General features: G+C 38.3%; 1 protein-coding gene across 1 annotated transcript; it reads right to left on the bottom strand.

Moving 5' to 3' along the window:
* Window positions 1-574: 574 nt before the first annotated feature.
* Window positions 575-17,680, bottom strand: SEC23IP (SEC23 interacting protein). The gene is made up of 19 exons (XM_015867406.3): window positions 17,507-17,680; window positions 15,644-16,173; window positions 15,227-15,422; window positions 14,830-15,023; window positions 14,306-14,395; window positions 13,176-13,296; window positions 12,785-12,874; window positions 12,227-12,368; window positions 11,428-11,636; window positions 10,691-10,809; window positions 10,082-10,252; window positions 9,649-9,744; window positions 9,264-9,470; window positions 8,471-8,626; window positions 8,075-8,177; window positions 6,926-7,111; window positions 6,521-6,683; window positions 4,017-4,116; window positions 575-2,728 (listed from the first exon to the last, which is right to left on the bottom strand). The coding sequence occupies exons 1-18, from the start codon at window positions 17,640-17,642 to the stop codon at window positions 4,035-4,037; spliced, it is 2,991 nt and encodes a 996-aa protein (XP_015722892.3). The 5' UTR covers window positions 17,643-17,680; the 3' UTR covers window positions 575-2,728; window positions 4,017-4,034.
* Window positions 17,681-17,763: the final 83 nt, after the last annotated feature.

The raw sequence follows: 17,763 nt of genomic DNA, 5'->3' as shown, positions 1-17,763 counted from the left end.
AGCAGACTGCTAGCAATCAAAGCAAACAAAACCCTCCCTACCTCTGCAGAAATGAAGAGCCTCAGCAGGTGTGTGTGCAGTTTTATTTACACTGGAGTGGATCCACCAGCCTTTAGGAAGCTAATCCTGATTTACAGTTAGGAAAAATCAGATAGCAATCTAGAGCCAAGCATGTATTTTATGCTAACAGTTGCTGTTACAAGAGTCAGGAAACAACCAGCAGGCTGCTCTCACTACATCAAAGCAAACTGTCAATAATCTTACATGATTTCAATTAAAAGCAGATACGCCAAGAACATGTTGAGCACTGAAATCAGACCGCACAGCTGGAGCAATATTTCTCATTATTCATCAAGAATCCATGGAATACCCCAACCCTTTATGTTTAACATTTGGGGAACACACCCTAATTCAAAGTGCTGATAAAAAACATAAATGCAATCTAAGAACACTTGCTTGGTCAGAGCAATGCAGCACTCCAAAGGGTGGCTCCTGAGTGCTTGCTCCTGTTAGGTTTGAACCCCAGCTCTCCATAGATTAACACTGCGTCACTGGCACCAACTGCTGAGACTTATTAAGGAAAAATGAAATGCAAGATTTTATTATTCATGACAAGAAACAAGATGACATACAGAGGAACTGGGGAAAACACTGTTAGGAAAGTAGCATTGTAGACAGAATTTGGTAGCACGTTTGTCACACTGCAGACATAAAGTTATAAATATTAATTTAACATCCACTGGAAAAAGGAAAGAAAAACCAAGATCAGGACAACTTCAGAAGCAGAGACTGAATAAATTCAATACTACACAAAATGTCACGTGGCACAAGCACAATCTGACTACACTGCTTTTACAAACAGAAGTGCTGGGAGAGGTTTCCAGAGGGAGGAAACTCACCAGCAAAGACAGCAGCTCGTGAAGCAGAGGGGCAGAAATCAGCCCTCTTTGCTCGAGTTAGGCAGAAGTATTTTCCAAATAACTCTGTTTTTAGATGGCAATCTGTTGGAAAAGCAGTGGATTTCAGAGAGGCTCTGATTATTTTTCTCCCCCTTAGGCTTCATTTATAAACATTTGCACCTGAAAAATCAATCAAGCTGCAATCCTTTAGGAGACAGTATATATTTTTTTCTACTTTTTGGTTATTTATCTCAACTTATTCTTCACACTATGTACTACCTTTTGGTTTTTCATTTGTTGGCTTGCTGTAGTTTTGTGCTTTTAAAATATATATTGGATTTACAGCACACTGCATGAAAGGAAATGTCTAGAAGGAAGTGTTCAGCCAAAAGGAAAATCCCATTGTTGTCCTCAACTATCTTGTAAAAGGGTGCAAAGAGGACAGGGACAGACTGTACTTGGAGAGGACAAAAAGCATCACATCAGACAAGCTCTGCCTGGGAAATGACAATAATATATTAGAAAAAAATCTTAGTAATAGTAGTCAAACCTTAAGAATAGAGCCCAGACAGGTGATGGATCATCATCATCATCCTTCAATAAGACCCTAAGCCACATAATTTAAGCTGACCCTGCTTGGAGCAGGGGAGTTGCACTAAACCTCTCCAACCTACTCTGTGATGAAATACAGATTTTTGCTGTAAAGACCCATAGGAAGTATTTATAATAATTAAAGTATATACACAAGAATGTGTATTTTACATCTACTTAGAAAAAAAAAAAAGTACTGCATTTCAAAATGCATTTACTGCAATAGCTGAAGCAAACAATCAGTAGTAAAGTTCTTAAGCCACAACTTGCATGTAAGTTGAAGCTAGGAGAAAGCTACAGAAGCTCAGTATTCACAGACCCAAATTTATGATTGCATGCAACCCTACTTATCTCAACCTCATTAAGAGATACACAGACTGGGCTGCTGACCTGGACCAAGATTATTATCTAATGCCCACGTGCTTCAGATTCCTATATTTCCATTAAGTATTTTGAGAGATTAAACTGCAATGTCAAGGTAAGTATTTCAGTTCTCACACATACAGCCTAGTTTCACTAAACTGCATCAATCCTTTGACCAAAAGGTTTTAAACTGCTCTTTTCAAGAGATGCGAACACTGAACGAACTGTAACCAACTTCTAACTTCTGTGAAATCAAAGTCACATTTCTATTAATAAAAAAACCCACAACAAAATAACCCAAACTCATAGCAGAAACTTAAAAAGATCTTTATAAAATCTCCATCACACTTACAATAGTAAGGAAAATTATTTTTGTTGCTAGTTTTTTTTGTAAATAGGAACAGCTTCATGTAATCTGTATTAAAGGTGGTTATAGCTGCAGTTTACACTTTATTACTAAAAGGGGGACCAATGAACACATCAAGAAATGCAGGTTATTGCTGTTTCTCAACAAGTCCTTCTTAAACAAGGATGTGCTGCCTTAGTAGACAAAGCATGTTGGACAGTCAGCTGAGTTAGGAGAGGGAGAAGTAATGACTTGCACGCCAGAGAACTTCCTCAGCGATCACTTTATATTTGGCAACTGTACAATTTAACTGATTTATAAAGACCAAAATCGTGTCATTCCATTCATCTCTTGAATGACGGGGCTGATCTTTTCAGAACTAAGTTTGCTTGAAGCGACACAGGAAGGCAGAATCCAAGAGAGCTCCGGACTGCAGGAAAAGTCTGATACTTATCCTGTCAGCTCTAACTATGCAAATAAGAGGTGTTCTTTGAAGCAGCTTTCACCAGGTCTGTCAGAACAGGGATGGCTGTGCAGAGAAAGCAGAACATGTATATAAGGGAAATGTGAAATAGATCAAGTTTGGCATTCCTGAAGAAGTACAAAGAAAATGAGATATGCCAACATCCAATTCCAAGAGGACTCAAAAAGATCTATAAAAATCCATCCTCCTGTCTGACCAGTTTCTAATCACAACCTCTTGAAAGGTAGTTGTTTTGAAGGCATACAGGCAATTACAAAGAAAAAGCTTGCAACTGCTCATAACATGTATAATATATGACATCCTAATTAGCTACTAGATCCTTATGCTTATAAGTTACCTACTGTATTCAGAGATACTAGAAGACACTTCGTTTGTATCTGAGCTTTTAGTATGTTAATGCATTCCCCCAAAAGTGGGTTCTCCAGAAGGAGTTATTTCTTACTAAAAAGGAAAAGAGCACGGTGACTTGAATCTTCCAAATTACACAGTGAAAGATACTCCCCTGAACAGAAGAATAAACTTCTAGTTGTATCTATACTTTACTAAAGGACAGCGTTCTCAATTGCAAGAGAACTTTAAAAGCATCTCAGCATTTTCAACCAAGTAACCAAAACAGATATAGGAAATGAAAACACTTCCACAGAAAATGCCTTCAGGTCACACATTAGAGTTATATCAAGCATTTATTTACAATTCTTATATGAAGCCTTTTATTACTGTTACATGAAGAACAGCTTAAAGATGACCTAGAAGTAAATCAAGTCACTCATACAAAAGAACAGATTTTTTTAATACTATTAGTATTATTTCATCAGTGAGTAGAAGCAAACAAATCCTAGTAGCTACTCACTAATTGCTAGTGCAATTGATTCTTCTTGTATGTGATTTTAGCTCAGACAGTTATCACTACTGATATGGTAAATAGTATGTTACCAACAAAAACATCATCAGAACACTACACAATACATACTGTACAGCACTGCACTGTAGATGGAACATCATATCCAATATCACCAAGTTTTCCAATGCTTTACTAAACCATTCACTGAACAGCTAGACTATGAAGATATAATAGAGACCACATTTCAGAGTTCTGCTGGCAATTACCACCTCATATCAAGAACTCTGACATAAAATATCTTTTCAGAAGGGAAAACAGAGCACTTAAATATTTCCTCTGCATTTAAACATCTAGAAATTGTTTTTTCAGATCAAAAATGACACTTTGCAGCTACCTCCTTCATAATTTAAACTTCAGAAGGAAAAGAGAAAGTAAAGAGATCTAAACTGCAGCTGAGTTTGTTATGAATGTGTTATGCTTGAGTAAACTTACAAATCATGTATCTATGCATCAATGTTGCGGCTGCTCGGGGTTGATATTCATAGTCCTGTATATTTCTTTGAGAAACAGCAAGGCAGTGTCTTCCGATTCCCTATGAAGTATTGGAGAAAAAAGTTAATTAGGCATGGATCACATTCTAACCCATCTCAGTTTATGCAGACTGTTTAGAGAGTTATCACCCTAATCTCTATCTTTTGGGAATGTGGTCTTTCTTCTATCAAGCTCCTTGAGTCACAACTCTGCATTTGTTTTTCATTCCCTCTGCAATAAGCCCTGGCCAACGTGCTTACCTTTTACTATGACATTTTCCTTTCTGTGTTCTCCCTAACTCTTACTATTCTGCAGTTTGAAATCCCCTTCTCCACCCACTTCTTTGATGTTATTCATTTGGCTTAAATCTTCTCAAATAGCCTATCACTTTCTGTCTGATGTGGGCTCCTGAATATATTCCACTAGCTTTCCTACTGTACTTAGTCCACCGCATCTATTACCCAGACATCAGAACAAAGCCTTCCTAGTACTGTCAACAATATTTTATCTTGCTTGCTAATTGGTTCGTGCTTTCTTGTTGATAGGTTGTAACAATAATCCATGGCCATCTGTTGCATAGAAATTAAATAATGTGAAAAATACTTTCAGGACTAATAGAATTCAAGTGTTATGTTTCAAAGTTGTTTTATCGGCTCTTCTTATAATGAAAGCTTCAGGCAATCTTAATTTAAATTAAGGAAAAAGAAGTGTTTAATGTTACATCTGTAAAGTGTTATATAAGCACAAAACCTGATACCAATGCAAGAGAGTAACAACCACAGTAAAATAAAAAACAACACTGTTCACCAGGTGTTAAGCAAACTTAAATGAAGTTCTAAAGCTGCAGGAATAGTTAAATAATGACAACACTCCATGCTTTCAAAGAACTTATACATGGAGGTAGCAAAGATAACTTAGACTGTCAGAACGGCAACCATCTAAATGAGAACTCCTTTACATAATACCTGTGCAGTGCTAAACACGCACAAGGATCTGTCTGATCTACAGACATTTTCAGCAGTCTAGTATGGAGATGGCAACCATATTTCTCCGTGTTCTCTGCTATTGAACAAGCAAGCAAACAAGCAAGCAGAGGGATCAGCATGGAAGCTCTGCTCCATGGAACACAAACTGTTTTTTAAGGGATTTCCTCACCACCTCCCAAGGAAGAAACAAAAAACCTCACAAATTTGGGTCATTAATGACCAAAAACCCAGACAGGGGGAGATATGTTTTTAAAATTCGGCAATGACTGGCTGCCACCTTGTGGAATAAAGCTCCTTTCCTTCAGCTCTACCTGCAAAACAGCAGTGCCACCGCTGGGTCACTGACTGCCTGGGAGCTCTGTCGGAGCAAACCAGAGCTTGGCTGCACTGCAGCTTTGATAAACCTTTCCACAGGCAGTTACTGATCTCTCCTTATGCAAGTGACATCAGCTTTCCTAAGATCCTGCAAGTAATGCTTCCACATTCTGTACTTCACCCTCTGAAAAAATGCCTACTTCTAAAACTTATTAGACATCAATAATAAAATCTTTAAAGAGGAAAACACAAGAACATAGAGAAGTGCTTGCTCCATTCCTGCTGAACTCAGAAAGAGAGACAAGTATTTTGGTTACTCAAAGAGAAAAGTCACACCCCTCACCCAACAGCATTTTGTATAAGTCAGCAACTGATAACCCAGCTTGTTTGTTACCTATGAAGTTGTTGTAGCACCACCAGATACAGCTTACATACCCTCTGTTCTAGCATTCCACAATCTGTGAATTCTCACATGTGCTTAATTATTGTGTCCCCCTTTTGAAACACTATTACTTAAAGAATGCTGACACGGCAACAGCATAGGCAGGTCTATATGATGCCAAAATATTTTCTAGTAGCTGTTCTGCATATGAGCAACCACTGTCTACATGTGGTAAATCACAAACATCCAAGTGTACAGGAAAAGTCTGCCATGCCTTTTTCTTCCTTTCCTTTGTTGAGCTTTAGCAGCACAGCATCAATATCTTTCACTTCAACACAAAGAGGTAATTAAGTTTAACCATATATTGAAGTCTAATACAGTCTCTTCACAGATAGTTCTGTTTGAAAAGCTACAGATGGCAAAATGCTCATTAAGCTCTCCTTTTAAAAATAGATGGTACTAAAGGTATGTGCTTTGACTTTCTGAGTTCAATAGACCAATACACAACATCCTGAGGGCAAACAGGACTATAGATTTGTTTACACTGTGCAAACGCACACTGCTTTGAAATGAAACTACCTAACAGGGAAATCTAAGTCAGGCATCCTAAGAATGAAATTCCTGAGTAATCATATATACTGTCCGCCTTCACATTTGACTTGTCTCAACTACTTCACCATCTAGAATATAATAGATTTAACTTTGCAGTATAGCCTGAGTGGGAAGAAAACACCTTTCCAAATGGGAGACCATTTCAGAATTTAGCCATGACAAACTCTTACCAGTAGCACAAATGACTCTGTAAAGCAAAAAGGTATTCGTTGAAGCTTTCTATTGGTTTTTCTTGTAGAACGTAATCAATACGTCGTCCTCCATTCAGCATTCCAACCTTCACTGTAAAATCCTCATCTTTTGGAAGCTCTGGACTTTCGGTGATCTTTTCAGCTACAATTAAAGATTTTAAGATTTTATATAATTTCAAGCTATATACTATAATTAAGTATTATTACTCAATTTCCCTGCTACAATTACAAAGTACTTGCAGTTAGACAATTATAGCAGTATCAACTGACTAGGATGGCATTGCATAAACCAGAAAATCAATAGCAAGTGCTCAGATACTCAAGTTTCTATGAACTTGAGATCAATAAATAATAAAACGACAAAAAAAAAATGTGTCCACGTACCTTCTACCACTTGCTTTTCCTCTTCCTCTTTAATTTGGTTAGCAACTTTCTCCAGTTCTGCTTGTAGCTGAGTTGAAGATGTATGAGCACGTGCAAATTCGTTAAGCGTCTGCCATGCACTCTTCAAAGAGCTGATAAAACCCTGTTTCAGATCAGATCCCATTCGAGACAGAGAGTCTTTCAACTCTAGAAAGAACACCACAGCAAAAAGTTTAAAATGTAGCTAAAACCAGACCACAGCAAACATAGTTAAAATGGAGCTAAAACCAGAATTAAGCTCTATTCAACAAATGTCCCAGCTGTTAGGAGGAACAGGTCTGTAATGTCATAAACATGCATTTCCTGCATCTCTATTTAAAAAGATTAAATGAAAAATAATTAATGCACAATATTTCTCACTGCATGGGTTAATGAGCTAACTCAGCAAATGTGTTAAAAGCAACTAAGTTGCTATTCAGTACTGGGGGCAAACACTGGACAAAAGAGGGCTCTCCCTAAAAGCTCCTCTAATGTTTGATGGCTTAATGGTTAGATTCACATTGCTCTGTTACATCAAGAATCAGAGTTTTCCATGAAACATTCATCTAGATCTAAGAAAAATCAGTTTTGTAAACAGATACAGACGATATTTTTTTTTATTACATACACTTTAAGAGTTGCAACCTAAAACATTCCTAAGCAAGTACCTTGTCTAGCCCAGGAAAACAGACTGATTCTAACATACCATTGTAAAGCACAGATGCTACTGAATTTCTTTATCCAAGACTCTGAATGAAGACGGACTTTCAAAAGGGCCCTGAACTGTTACACTGACAACTAAACAGTAAAACTGACAATCTTTATTGATGTACACAAAATTTAAGCCACCTTAGTCCAATTTGTACTCCTAAGCAATAAAATTCCAACCCATGCATTGGGGAAAAAAATATTTGCAATTTTTTCCTGAACATTTTCCATACTGAAAAGACTGATTAAAAAAAAAAATCTAATGGAGGTCATCTGGGACAAGGTAAAAAATAAAATAAAAACTATCTAACAACACAAGACTGGTATTTGGACACATGGTCTCCTCAAACTGTGTGATATTCTACTGCATCAAACAAGTAAGTTCGGAGTTAGATCCATAATTTACATAAGTTTTCTTTATACCTAGATGAAGTCTTTTTCTGCCTTTGTGGTGTGGAATAAGAACTGGTTTTAAATTCAAGTCTTCAATGATCATTGGCTCTATCCTGTAAGCTACTGGATCAAGCTGTTAAGAAAAAACAAGTCAAACACTTTGGTTAAGCTCTAAAAATGAACATGACAAATATTATCAAGCAATATACAGGCATGGAACCTGTAAGGCCAACTCTTTTTTTTTTTTTTTTGAGTAAATATCACAGGTATCTGGAATATATATCCTAGATGGGTTATTTTGTTTTATGAAAGTGTACTTAAAGGGAAAGGAGGTGCAATGCTCTGAGGTTAAAACTTAGTAACTTAGTATTCTGCATAGAGGTTTGCATCAGCTAAAATAAAAACCCAGAAGTACTGGTTACTCACTGGATGGTAGATGTTGAAGAAACCCTTGCAAGTAGGAAGTCTGTAGTTTTCATCAATCTTTTCCAGTCCTCGTACAGTTAGGAACACACCAATAGGAGAACCAAGAGCAAAGAATGTATCCGGTTCAAAGTCCAATGCACTGTAAACTACTGAAACCTATCAGACAAAAGTTAGAAAAATAAACCCTCAGCACTGCCAGCTAATTAATATAATGCTTAACTAAGAAGAAAAAAACAAGACACGTCAGTATGTATTAAACACAAGTACCTCCAAGACATCTCAGCTGCAGCGTTCCATTCCATACTAATTCTGTAGTACTGTATATTATATACACACGCTATTACAACGTAATATTATTTTTAAAACTTCACACTACAGATAGATTCAGAAAAATTAGAAGTTGATATTCATTTATTTGAACAGGAAGCACTCAAGGTGTGGTTCAAGTTAAGGCTGAGGTACAACTTAAATGTAACAGCACATATGGGCCAATTTAGGCCATTCAGTACCACCGCATTCTTACCATTCTGATTTTGGAACAGAACACTTTTTATAACTCACTCGTTAGTGAAAGTAAAAAAAAAGCTAATTGTCCTGGTATCCTCATAATAATAGTGTTTTTCAGTAATCTGATCCCACTCTCCCAGCACTCTCAAACCAAAAGGTGAAGCTTTCCATAAGCATCTGCACAGATGTAGATCAAAGTCAATGTTGAATGAATGAAATCACACACAGAAACAAGCAAAAGGATAGAGTAGTTCCAGATGGTTTGATTAAATTTATGTGGTCTCACCTGACCAGTTCCAACTTCAAAATACTCATAGTCAACATTCACAGAAGAAACAGATGCACCAACTGGAAGCTTCCTCTTTGAGTGCTGCTGACCAGACTCTGAAGGTGAGACAGAAGTAACCGTTTCTTTTGCTTTCTGGGAAACTTCTTGTGTTTGGAGCATGGCAGCCAGTGCTGCTTTCTTCTCTGCTGCTGCTTTCTTTTGTTCCTTTTGAGACAGGTTTCAAGACCAGAAATAAAATAAATATTTTTTCCACATCTATCAGAATTCTTCTAATACATTCACGTTGTTAACAAGTGTGTTTAAGAACAGAAGTTACTCAACAGCAAGGAAGTCAGTTACACTTGCTTAACAACTCTTTCTCACTCCTGAAAAATGTATTTACCTGCTTGGCTGCTCTGTCTTTTACAAAATTGGCTATTTTCTTTCTTGGTCCAAGGGGTATCCCCATTTCCTTCAGGTCATCAATTGTACACATCAGCTTTAAAACAAAACCACAAATATACACAAAGTACGCTTAATAACTTCTCAAGGAGCATATATCATTTCTTTTGGGAAATGAAATAGTTAAAAGACATTCTACAAAGCTACTGAAATTACAAAGAAATAAGAATACATAACACATAGTGAGATAACTGAAAAAAACAAGTCATATAACTTCATGTCATAGTCTTCATGTCAAGCACTAATTATGTTACTTTTATGACTACTTTCATGCCTGACAGTATACTGAAGCAAAGGAAGAAAACAGACAACAACAAAAATCCAACACCTATACCCTGGTATAACCCCCATGAGCCAACTGAACATTACTGTACCAGAGATTCCATGTCAATTCGCTCCTTTTCAAATGTGTTTGCATACTCTGATAAACTCAGCATCTCCAGAGTCTTCTGCAAAGTAGGAACATCATCATCTACTTCAGGCTCACAAAGGTCATCACCAGAAGTAGTAATTGAGGAGCCCAAGGAACTGGTATCTTCAGTCATCTTAAAAGGACAGCACAGAAAGAGAGTCACATCAGTCAGTAAGAAGTGCATATATAGCAAATAGCTTTCAAACACTTAAAAATGTATTTCCATTAACAATCAAACAGCTGGACACTGCATCAAGCTTGACAACAAATTCATTCTTTCCCTCTTAAAAATCTCCCTATCACTCAGATTCCGCAAAGGCAAGTTATGTGTCCACAAGGCCAAAAATAATGCACATGACTAAATACCAGGACAGCTCTACTTGGATCTTCAGAGAAAGGGATATAGTTTGTACAGAGATTTGATAATGTTTACAAAATGACACATTACCATTAACACGTCAAACATGCTATGAGAATGTGCAACACTGTTTCAGTCAGTAAACTCTGTCTACTAGAGAAGTTGTTGAAATTATCAGATCTACTTGTTTGGGAAGATTAGTATGCAAGTTACCTGTTTATCTTGAACAGACATATCCTTTTCAGTCCCATTAACGCCAGAGAAAGGTTCAGTACTTACTGATGAAGCCAAGTCTTTCTGGTTAGATAATATATCAAACAGAATTAAAGAACCTGGAAACAGAATTTAAAGTTGCTTTAAGAAAAGTTTTAGATATTCCTGTCCCAAAGTGATAAGCAATAATTAGATACAGTGGTTATAGCAACATATAAATTGATTAAAAAACAAAACAAAACACTGAACTTAAACACACGTATCAACACATTCAATCTCAGTAAAAAGCAAAACAGTATCTTTTTAGTCTTTTTCTATTCAAGGGGAATGCAGTTGCCAATATTAAACTACATTTTAACCATCTTAGTCTGCTTCCCAAAGTAGGAAAAAGCCCAGCCCAAACCAATATAAGTTCTATAAAGTTGTATGTCGTGTTTCAAAAAATGATATCAGTTTCACTAAATGAATTACCTGCCTAAGATGACACTAATAACAAACTAACTTTTAAACTCAAGTTAGACATTAAGTCTTCATGAAGAAAATTAAGACAGGTCACACATGCATGTATCCCGGACTTACAAACTTTCTTGCAAGGCTTTATGAATGCAGCCACTGAGAAGGGCTTTATGATAGAACAGAGCCTATCATCTAAGCTCAGCCTTCTGCTTCATAAAGGTTAAACTTTCCTTCATGTACAAATGCTGGTTTTACTTTAAATCAGTGCCCTAAATAATTACCTAAACTGTGTCCAGCCACAGAGACTCCTCCTTTGAAGTCTGGATTGCGACTCATGAAAAGCGCATACAAACGGTTCATTTCCATCCCCACTTTATCCACAATCGTCTGACAGTAGGTGGGGCTGTTGTAAAACAGGATGTCAAGGAGGGTTTCATTGGTGAAGTGGCGCAGGCGTCCAATCGATGGCAAAGTGATTTTTTTGATGTTCCTGGTCAGAACAGAGAATCGTTAGTAGTAGTAGTAGACAAGTTTCTGAACTTGTGAAACAACAGGTGGCAGAACTGAAGTGGGATAGGGATACTATGGATAGGGTCTTTAGAGACATTGAAAAGCACACAGTTTTCTGGCCTTGTTGTATATTCATACAATTAGCACTCAAGGAATGGACAAAGGGCTTAATGCCTTCCTCAAAGAGGACATTGATATCTCCTAGAGTAAGACTTAAGACTGCAGGAAGGCACAGGAGAGACGACTATCCACTGTGAATGAAACACACCTGTTGCTGTACTGCACTCCCACTCTCCTAAGTGTTTCACGTATCAATTGCATTAGCCACTTCCATAAAAATGCTGTACCAAATGTACAGCATGTATGTATAGATACAAGTCATGTTATTCAGTCATGAAAAATAACAGAAAACATTCCACGTCTTTCCAACTTTCCTTACACTGTACAACAAAGTGACAACTATAAAAAAATAGCAGCAGTTTTTGTTGCACACTGAGTCATTCGTATAGCCTAAGAAGCATATTAATTTCTCTAGTTGTTTCTACAGAATAAGATGAACAGTGTACTCACCTGTCTACACCTGTTGCATCTCCATGCAGAGAACTATGCCAGTGAACTGGAAGGAACTCCACCCTGCTCACTTTACCTTCCTCTAAAGATTTCTTAAAGTGAGTCTGCAGCAACTTCAGAGAAACGGATCTAAAATCATCAACTGTAGAGAAGCAGAGTAATGAAAATCTGATAGTAAAGGTATTCAAGTAGCACACAGTTACAAATATTCTTTTTTCCCCTCAGTTACAACAGGCATAAACAAATACAAACTAAGGAAACTGCAAAGTGAAAAAAAACCTTTTCAAGAATTACTCAAATGGGCTGCTTTTGTTTGTTTTTTAAGCGCCTTTTTGTACCCTTCCTCTTTATCTCCCAACAGTGCATTTTTACTCTAAGAGCAGACCACACACAGCCTTCTTAACTCACTCAACTGTCTTAAATAAATAAACCCAAAGAAAATCACACACCCCAAAACCCACAAAAAAAAAGGTTTTTAACAACACACTTACCTAAAAGATAAGCTATCTACACTTAACAGTTAAAAATAAAACTGCAATTAAACAAGGAAAAACTTACCACATTCAACAATGCTTCTAAATCTCAAGTCACATACAGGACCGATGCCATGAACCATAAACACCAAATGGTCAACCTGGGACATTTCTCCTGTAGAAAAAGGAAAAATTCAGAGTACCAGTATTTACTACACTAGTGAAATATAGAGTTAAGCAATCTTAGTTGCTTCATATAGCTTATTACATACCATGGTTCAAGATATCACACAGTCACAAGACTGCTTTTGATTAGAAAGCAACACCAAAGAACTGCAACTTAGATTACAGAGCAACTTTAATCTTTAGACTCTAAACACAAACAACGTTCTGCAGCTCCACTCACTATCATCCAACTTTTGCACTGAACCAAACCTACCGCTCAAGATGCAGGCCCACATACACTAATCACATACCAGCAGGTATTTCATCATGATCATCATCGATTCCACGTTTTACTACCCTTGGTCTTGCTTGACCATCTTGAGAGGTGCCCCATTCGTCTGATGGGGCAGAAGGCTGGAACTGAACTATAACCTGAAAAAGAATACATTTACCAATTGCAAACACAAACAAAAAACCTTTTAAAACCCTATAAGCTTCTCCACAGTTTTCCTTAAATTAGACTCTGATTAATCCCTCAGATAAGCATTATTCAAGTGCCTTTCTCCTGGACCTCAGCGCCCACTCTCTCTTATCAGCCAGCTATTTTTTTGTGAATAAAATGACTGTTTCCCCTATTTACAATTATTCTAATTTAAGGCAAAAAAAAATTATCAGTGCTCATCAGAGAAGGAAAACATTTGAAGGAGCATAGAAACCTTAAAAAAACAATTAATTCACTAGCATGGCTGTTCACAGTCACTAGCACAATAGTGTTATGTCATATTTAGGACACTAAGAGTTTTATGTGCCTCTTCTCTAGGGTTTTTCCTGGATAAAAGTTCTTAACCTACATTAGCATGTGGTTAAAGGAGGATATTTTTATATATATATATATAAATAATGCATTACTGCATCTGTGATAAGAGAACAGTTAACAACACCGATCAGTAAGTCTGAAGTCCACAGTTAAGTCACAAGACACTGCTAGCAAAGCATTTACAGTACAAAAAAAGATGTGGCTATTCTACTTCTTCTGGCCTAGAAATAGTTGCAGTGGAAGACTTAAATATGGCTTAAATAGTCAAGCTAATTTCCTTACAGTTTGATTAATGCTCTTCTTCACATGAAAGCTTAGTTTAAATTACCTTCCAGCTGGTAGAGACTGACTGAGGTTAATTAAAATTGCCTCCTGTTTGCTGCCAGTTACACTTGGCAAATATTTCAGCCATCTAAACCCTTATTCTTTCTAAGTACCAGGATGCCCTGTATTTTAGGTGACAGCACATTGAGATGAGTTTAGTTTCTATAAGCATTATCATCTTAAATGCACACACACCCAAAACAATTAATAAGTCAGTTTCAAGCAAAACTAACCCTGCATTATTTTTATACTCTTTCACCCCATTGAGTTCTGCAAGAACCGGTTGCCAAAATCTGTTACCTTTGGATTATGCATAACAATTGTCTCCCCATTTGGGAATTCAAGTCGACGATGCCATTGATTTGTAGTTACAGCTCTTTTATATTCTGCCTGAAACAGCAAACAAGTTAAATTGAGGGGGTATTCTTATTTCAAGTCTTTTTTGGCCATGTAGATTATCTGTAATGTTAAGGTTAGAAGTTATAAAGTTTTATCTATGCTATGAATGACATGGCTCAGTACACACAGTGGGGATGGTTTGAAGGTTGACTAGATGTTATTAGTGGTCTCTTCCAACCTTAGCGATTCTGTGATTCTAAAAGCAACACAGATGAAGCACTACACAAGTTGATTTAAGACCACAGCAGTGTAGGCTCACTGCATGAGCAATTAACTATTCTGGCCATTCCACTTTCCAGAACTTGCTTACTTATTGTTCCAGAAATTACTACTGAGAATCATTTTAAATGAAACGAAAGTAATTCTACAATCATAAATAAAAAGTACAAGTTATTCATGAAACTTATGTAAGAAGCAATACATACCTCTAGCTTATCACTAAAATCCTCAGTGTAAGGAATAAAGCGGCTATCCTTCTCTCCCTTATAGAACCACATACATCGTCTCACTTCTGAAGGCTCTTCTTCCCAGTAAACAGCCTTCCTCATTCTGTCATACAGGTACACGTCATAGCGACCACCATCAGTGCTCAGAACCACACTCTCAGGATCAGGCTGGACTGTGACATAAAAGTTACCCTCAATTACAATACAAACATATGCATTCTTTTTTCCTGTCTCATTCCAAGGCCCCAGTCACTACTGTGATTGACACTAAGCCAATTAAGACAGATAATATTTGTATCATGGAAGTTTAATACCTTCCATCTAGTTTCTTCTGCTCATCTCTGAAGAAGATATGATTAAAATCTTTATAACTTACCAGAATTATAGACTTCCTCTAGTTTTGCAGAATCCAGAATGCTGAACGGCATCCATATTTGCTTGTCCTCCACCACCTTACAGTAGAACCAGTGCGGCTGAACTGGCTCATATTGGTTCTGCAGCAGAACAGGAGGTGCTTGGACCAGTGGACCTGCAGGCCTGGGAGCTCGGAGCTGTGACTGAGACGGAGGAAACTGAAAATAAATATAATTCTGAGCTTTTATTTCTGTTTTCCATGGACATTCTCTTTCAATCATAAAATAGTATAGACAAGTTGCCCATTGCTTATGTTTTTGAAAACTTGCAGGTTTCCAATTACAAGATAGATCTTCAAGGTAAAATATACAATTCAAAAAGGAAGAGAGTCTTAAATTGTTAAATTCTGATAGCACCACATCAGGAACAACTTAATTACCTGTGTCAATGGCCCTGGAGGTGTCTGATACATCTGGACAGGTGGAACAGAGGATGGTTGGTGAACAGGTGGGGTTGGTGCCTGACTCTGCTGCAGTTGTGGTGGAGTAAGGTAGGGGTTGGCTCTGCTGCTCAGGGTGGTGTGGCGATAAGGGTTATAGCCCTGCTGAGATGGAAGAGCAGAAGCATTTGCAGGTGGGGGACAGCTCTGCTGAGGAGTCTGATAACCTGCAATTCCCATCTGTGAAGTAGGTGGAGGACCAGAAGTGGACTGTGACTTGGGAAGCTGTGGAGAAAAGGCATTCTGCCCATCCTGTGACCCAGCCACAAGTGGAAGTGAATTTGGAGGCCTGGAGAAAGCTGCTGCTCCAACAGGTGGTGCAGAAGATGTTAAGGGCGGCTGCCCAATGCTTCCAAATGGATCGCTGCTACTGGGCACTTGAGAGAAATAGTTGAAAGTCTGTGGAGGATTAGGGCTGGCAGAAGTCTGACCCAAGAAGCTGTCCTCTTCTCCAACATCTGCAGAATCATCTGCAAAGACAAACAAAGGGATGTCCTCAGAGGTTCAAACAAATCAGCATATGTAGACAAAACTTTCTGTAATGTTATGAGCTATTTCCAAAACTCCATTGGACTCACTCTATGGGACGAAAGCATTATAAATCTTACATATCCTTGAAGATTAAACATGCCATAAACAAAGGACACCAAGCCTTCAAGAACATCTAAAGCAGACCACAAAACTCATTCAGTGTGCATAGATGAAGCAACAAAAACTGAAAGTGTAAGGATGAAACCACCACTACTGCTTCTCTGCTCCTCAGTCCCCAGGGAAAGAGAGACCAAACACCCCTGCAGCTCCAAATGGCTGATAACAAACATCTTTACACCTTTATCTGTAGCCAACATCACAGGAATACAGCATATCAAGGGAGCACTGGGGAATACATAGAGAGATGCCCCCAAGGAAGCTGCTGTTCTAATTAATTAATCAAACTACTTCAAGTATATTTGGGAAGCTCAGTCTATCTGTGTGTCTCCTAAAAGAACAGACGGACAGACTTTTATCTATCCATACGTGCATGTAGTTTGCAGACACAATTCCTACGTTATCTCTTTTCTAATTTGAACAAACTCCATTGAAACACTTGCACAGACTGGCAGGAAATGAAGCACTTTGTACAGTATTCCTCTCACACACAATGACTGTGTGACAGCCTCCTGTGCATCCCTCACAGATAATACCTGGTCACTTACAGAATGACACCTGACAAGAGTCCTCATTGGGAACACTCTACCTACAGTAACAGTGTTATTTATTTCATCTGAACCAGAGAACACATCACCTTCAAACCACAAGGCACAAAACTCTTACTCTTCAAAGCAATTAATTTCACTCCAGCTGCAAAACTATGAACCTTCATCCTATCTAAAATTAAGTGAAAAGAAGAGCACACAACTAATCACACCTTATCACTGAAATCCCATCAACAGATTTCCCCCCTAGCCAGGAAGCTGCCACATGAGCCACATACACAAGACTACTTTCCAGACCTGCACTTAAAAACCGTAAGGATTACACAAACTCAAGTCAGTAAATACTTCAGTTATGTATCTTAGATAAGTAAGGATGATACTGTAATGCTCTTATTCCCTCTCTCCCCCTGAAAACACCTAAATAACATCCTGAAGTCGCACTATGCAAGCACGCCTTTAAGCCCACAGATACACTGCGTTTATTTCCCTAGCTAAAACATGTCAGCACTGAAATCAAGCTTTCATTTTGAACTGAGAACTGAGTTAAGCCCCCATATGGCTCCCACACGCCATAGCCCCCATCAGAGCCCCTCACGGCACCCCGTACCCGCAGTGAGCAGAGCAGGGCTCGGTGTAGCAGCCGGCTCCTGGCTGACCGGGATGAAGGGCACGGTGAAGTTGAATTCGGTGGCGGAGGAAGCGAACAGAAGGTTGGTGCCCCCACCCGGCTTCCCCGCCGCCATGGCTGCGGCCCGTCCACGTCCCTTCCCCGTGGCTGCCCAGCCCCTTCCGCCCTCATCCCGCCCGCCTTTAACATGGCGGCCCCGCGGCCGGGAGCGATGAGGGGAGGAGAAGGGAGGGGCG

The sequence above is a fragment of the Coturnix japonica genome, chromosome 8 (assembly GCF_054131305.1).
Source record: "Coturnix japonica strain WE chromosome 8, WE-NBRP24, whole genome shotgun sequence".
Classification (NCBI taxonomy): Eukaryota; Metazoa; Chordata; class Aves; order Galliformes; family Phasianidae; genus Coturnix; species Coturnix japonica.
This window is presented reverse-complemented; position numbering and strand designations above follow the sequence as displayed.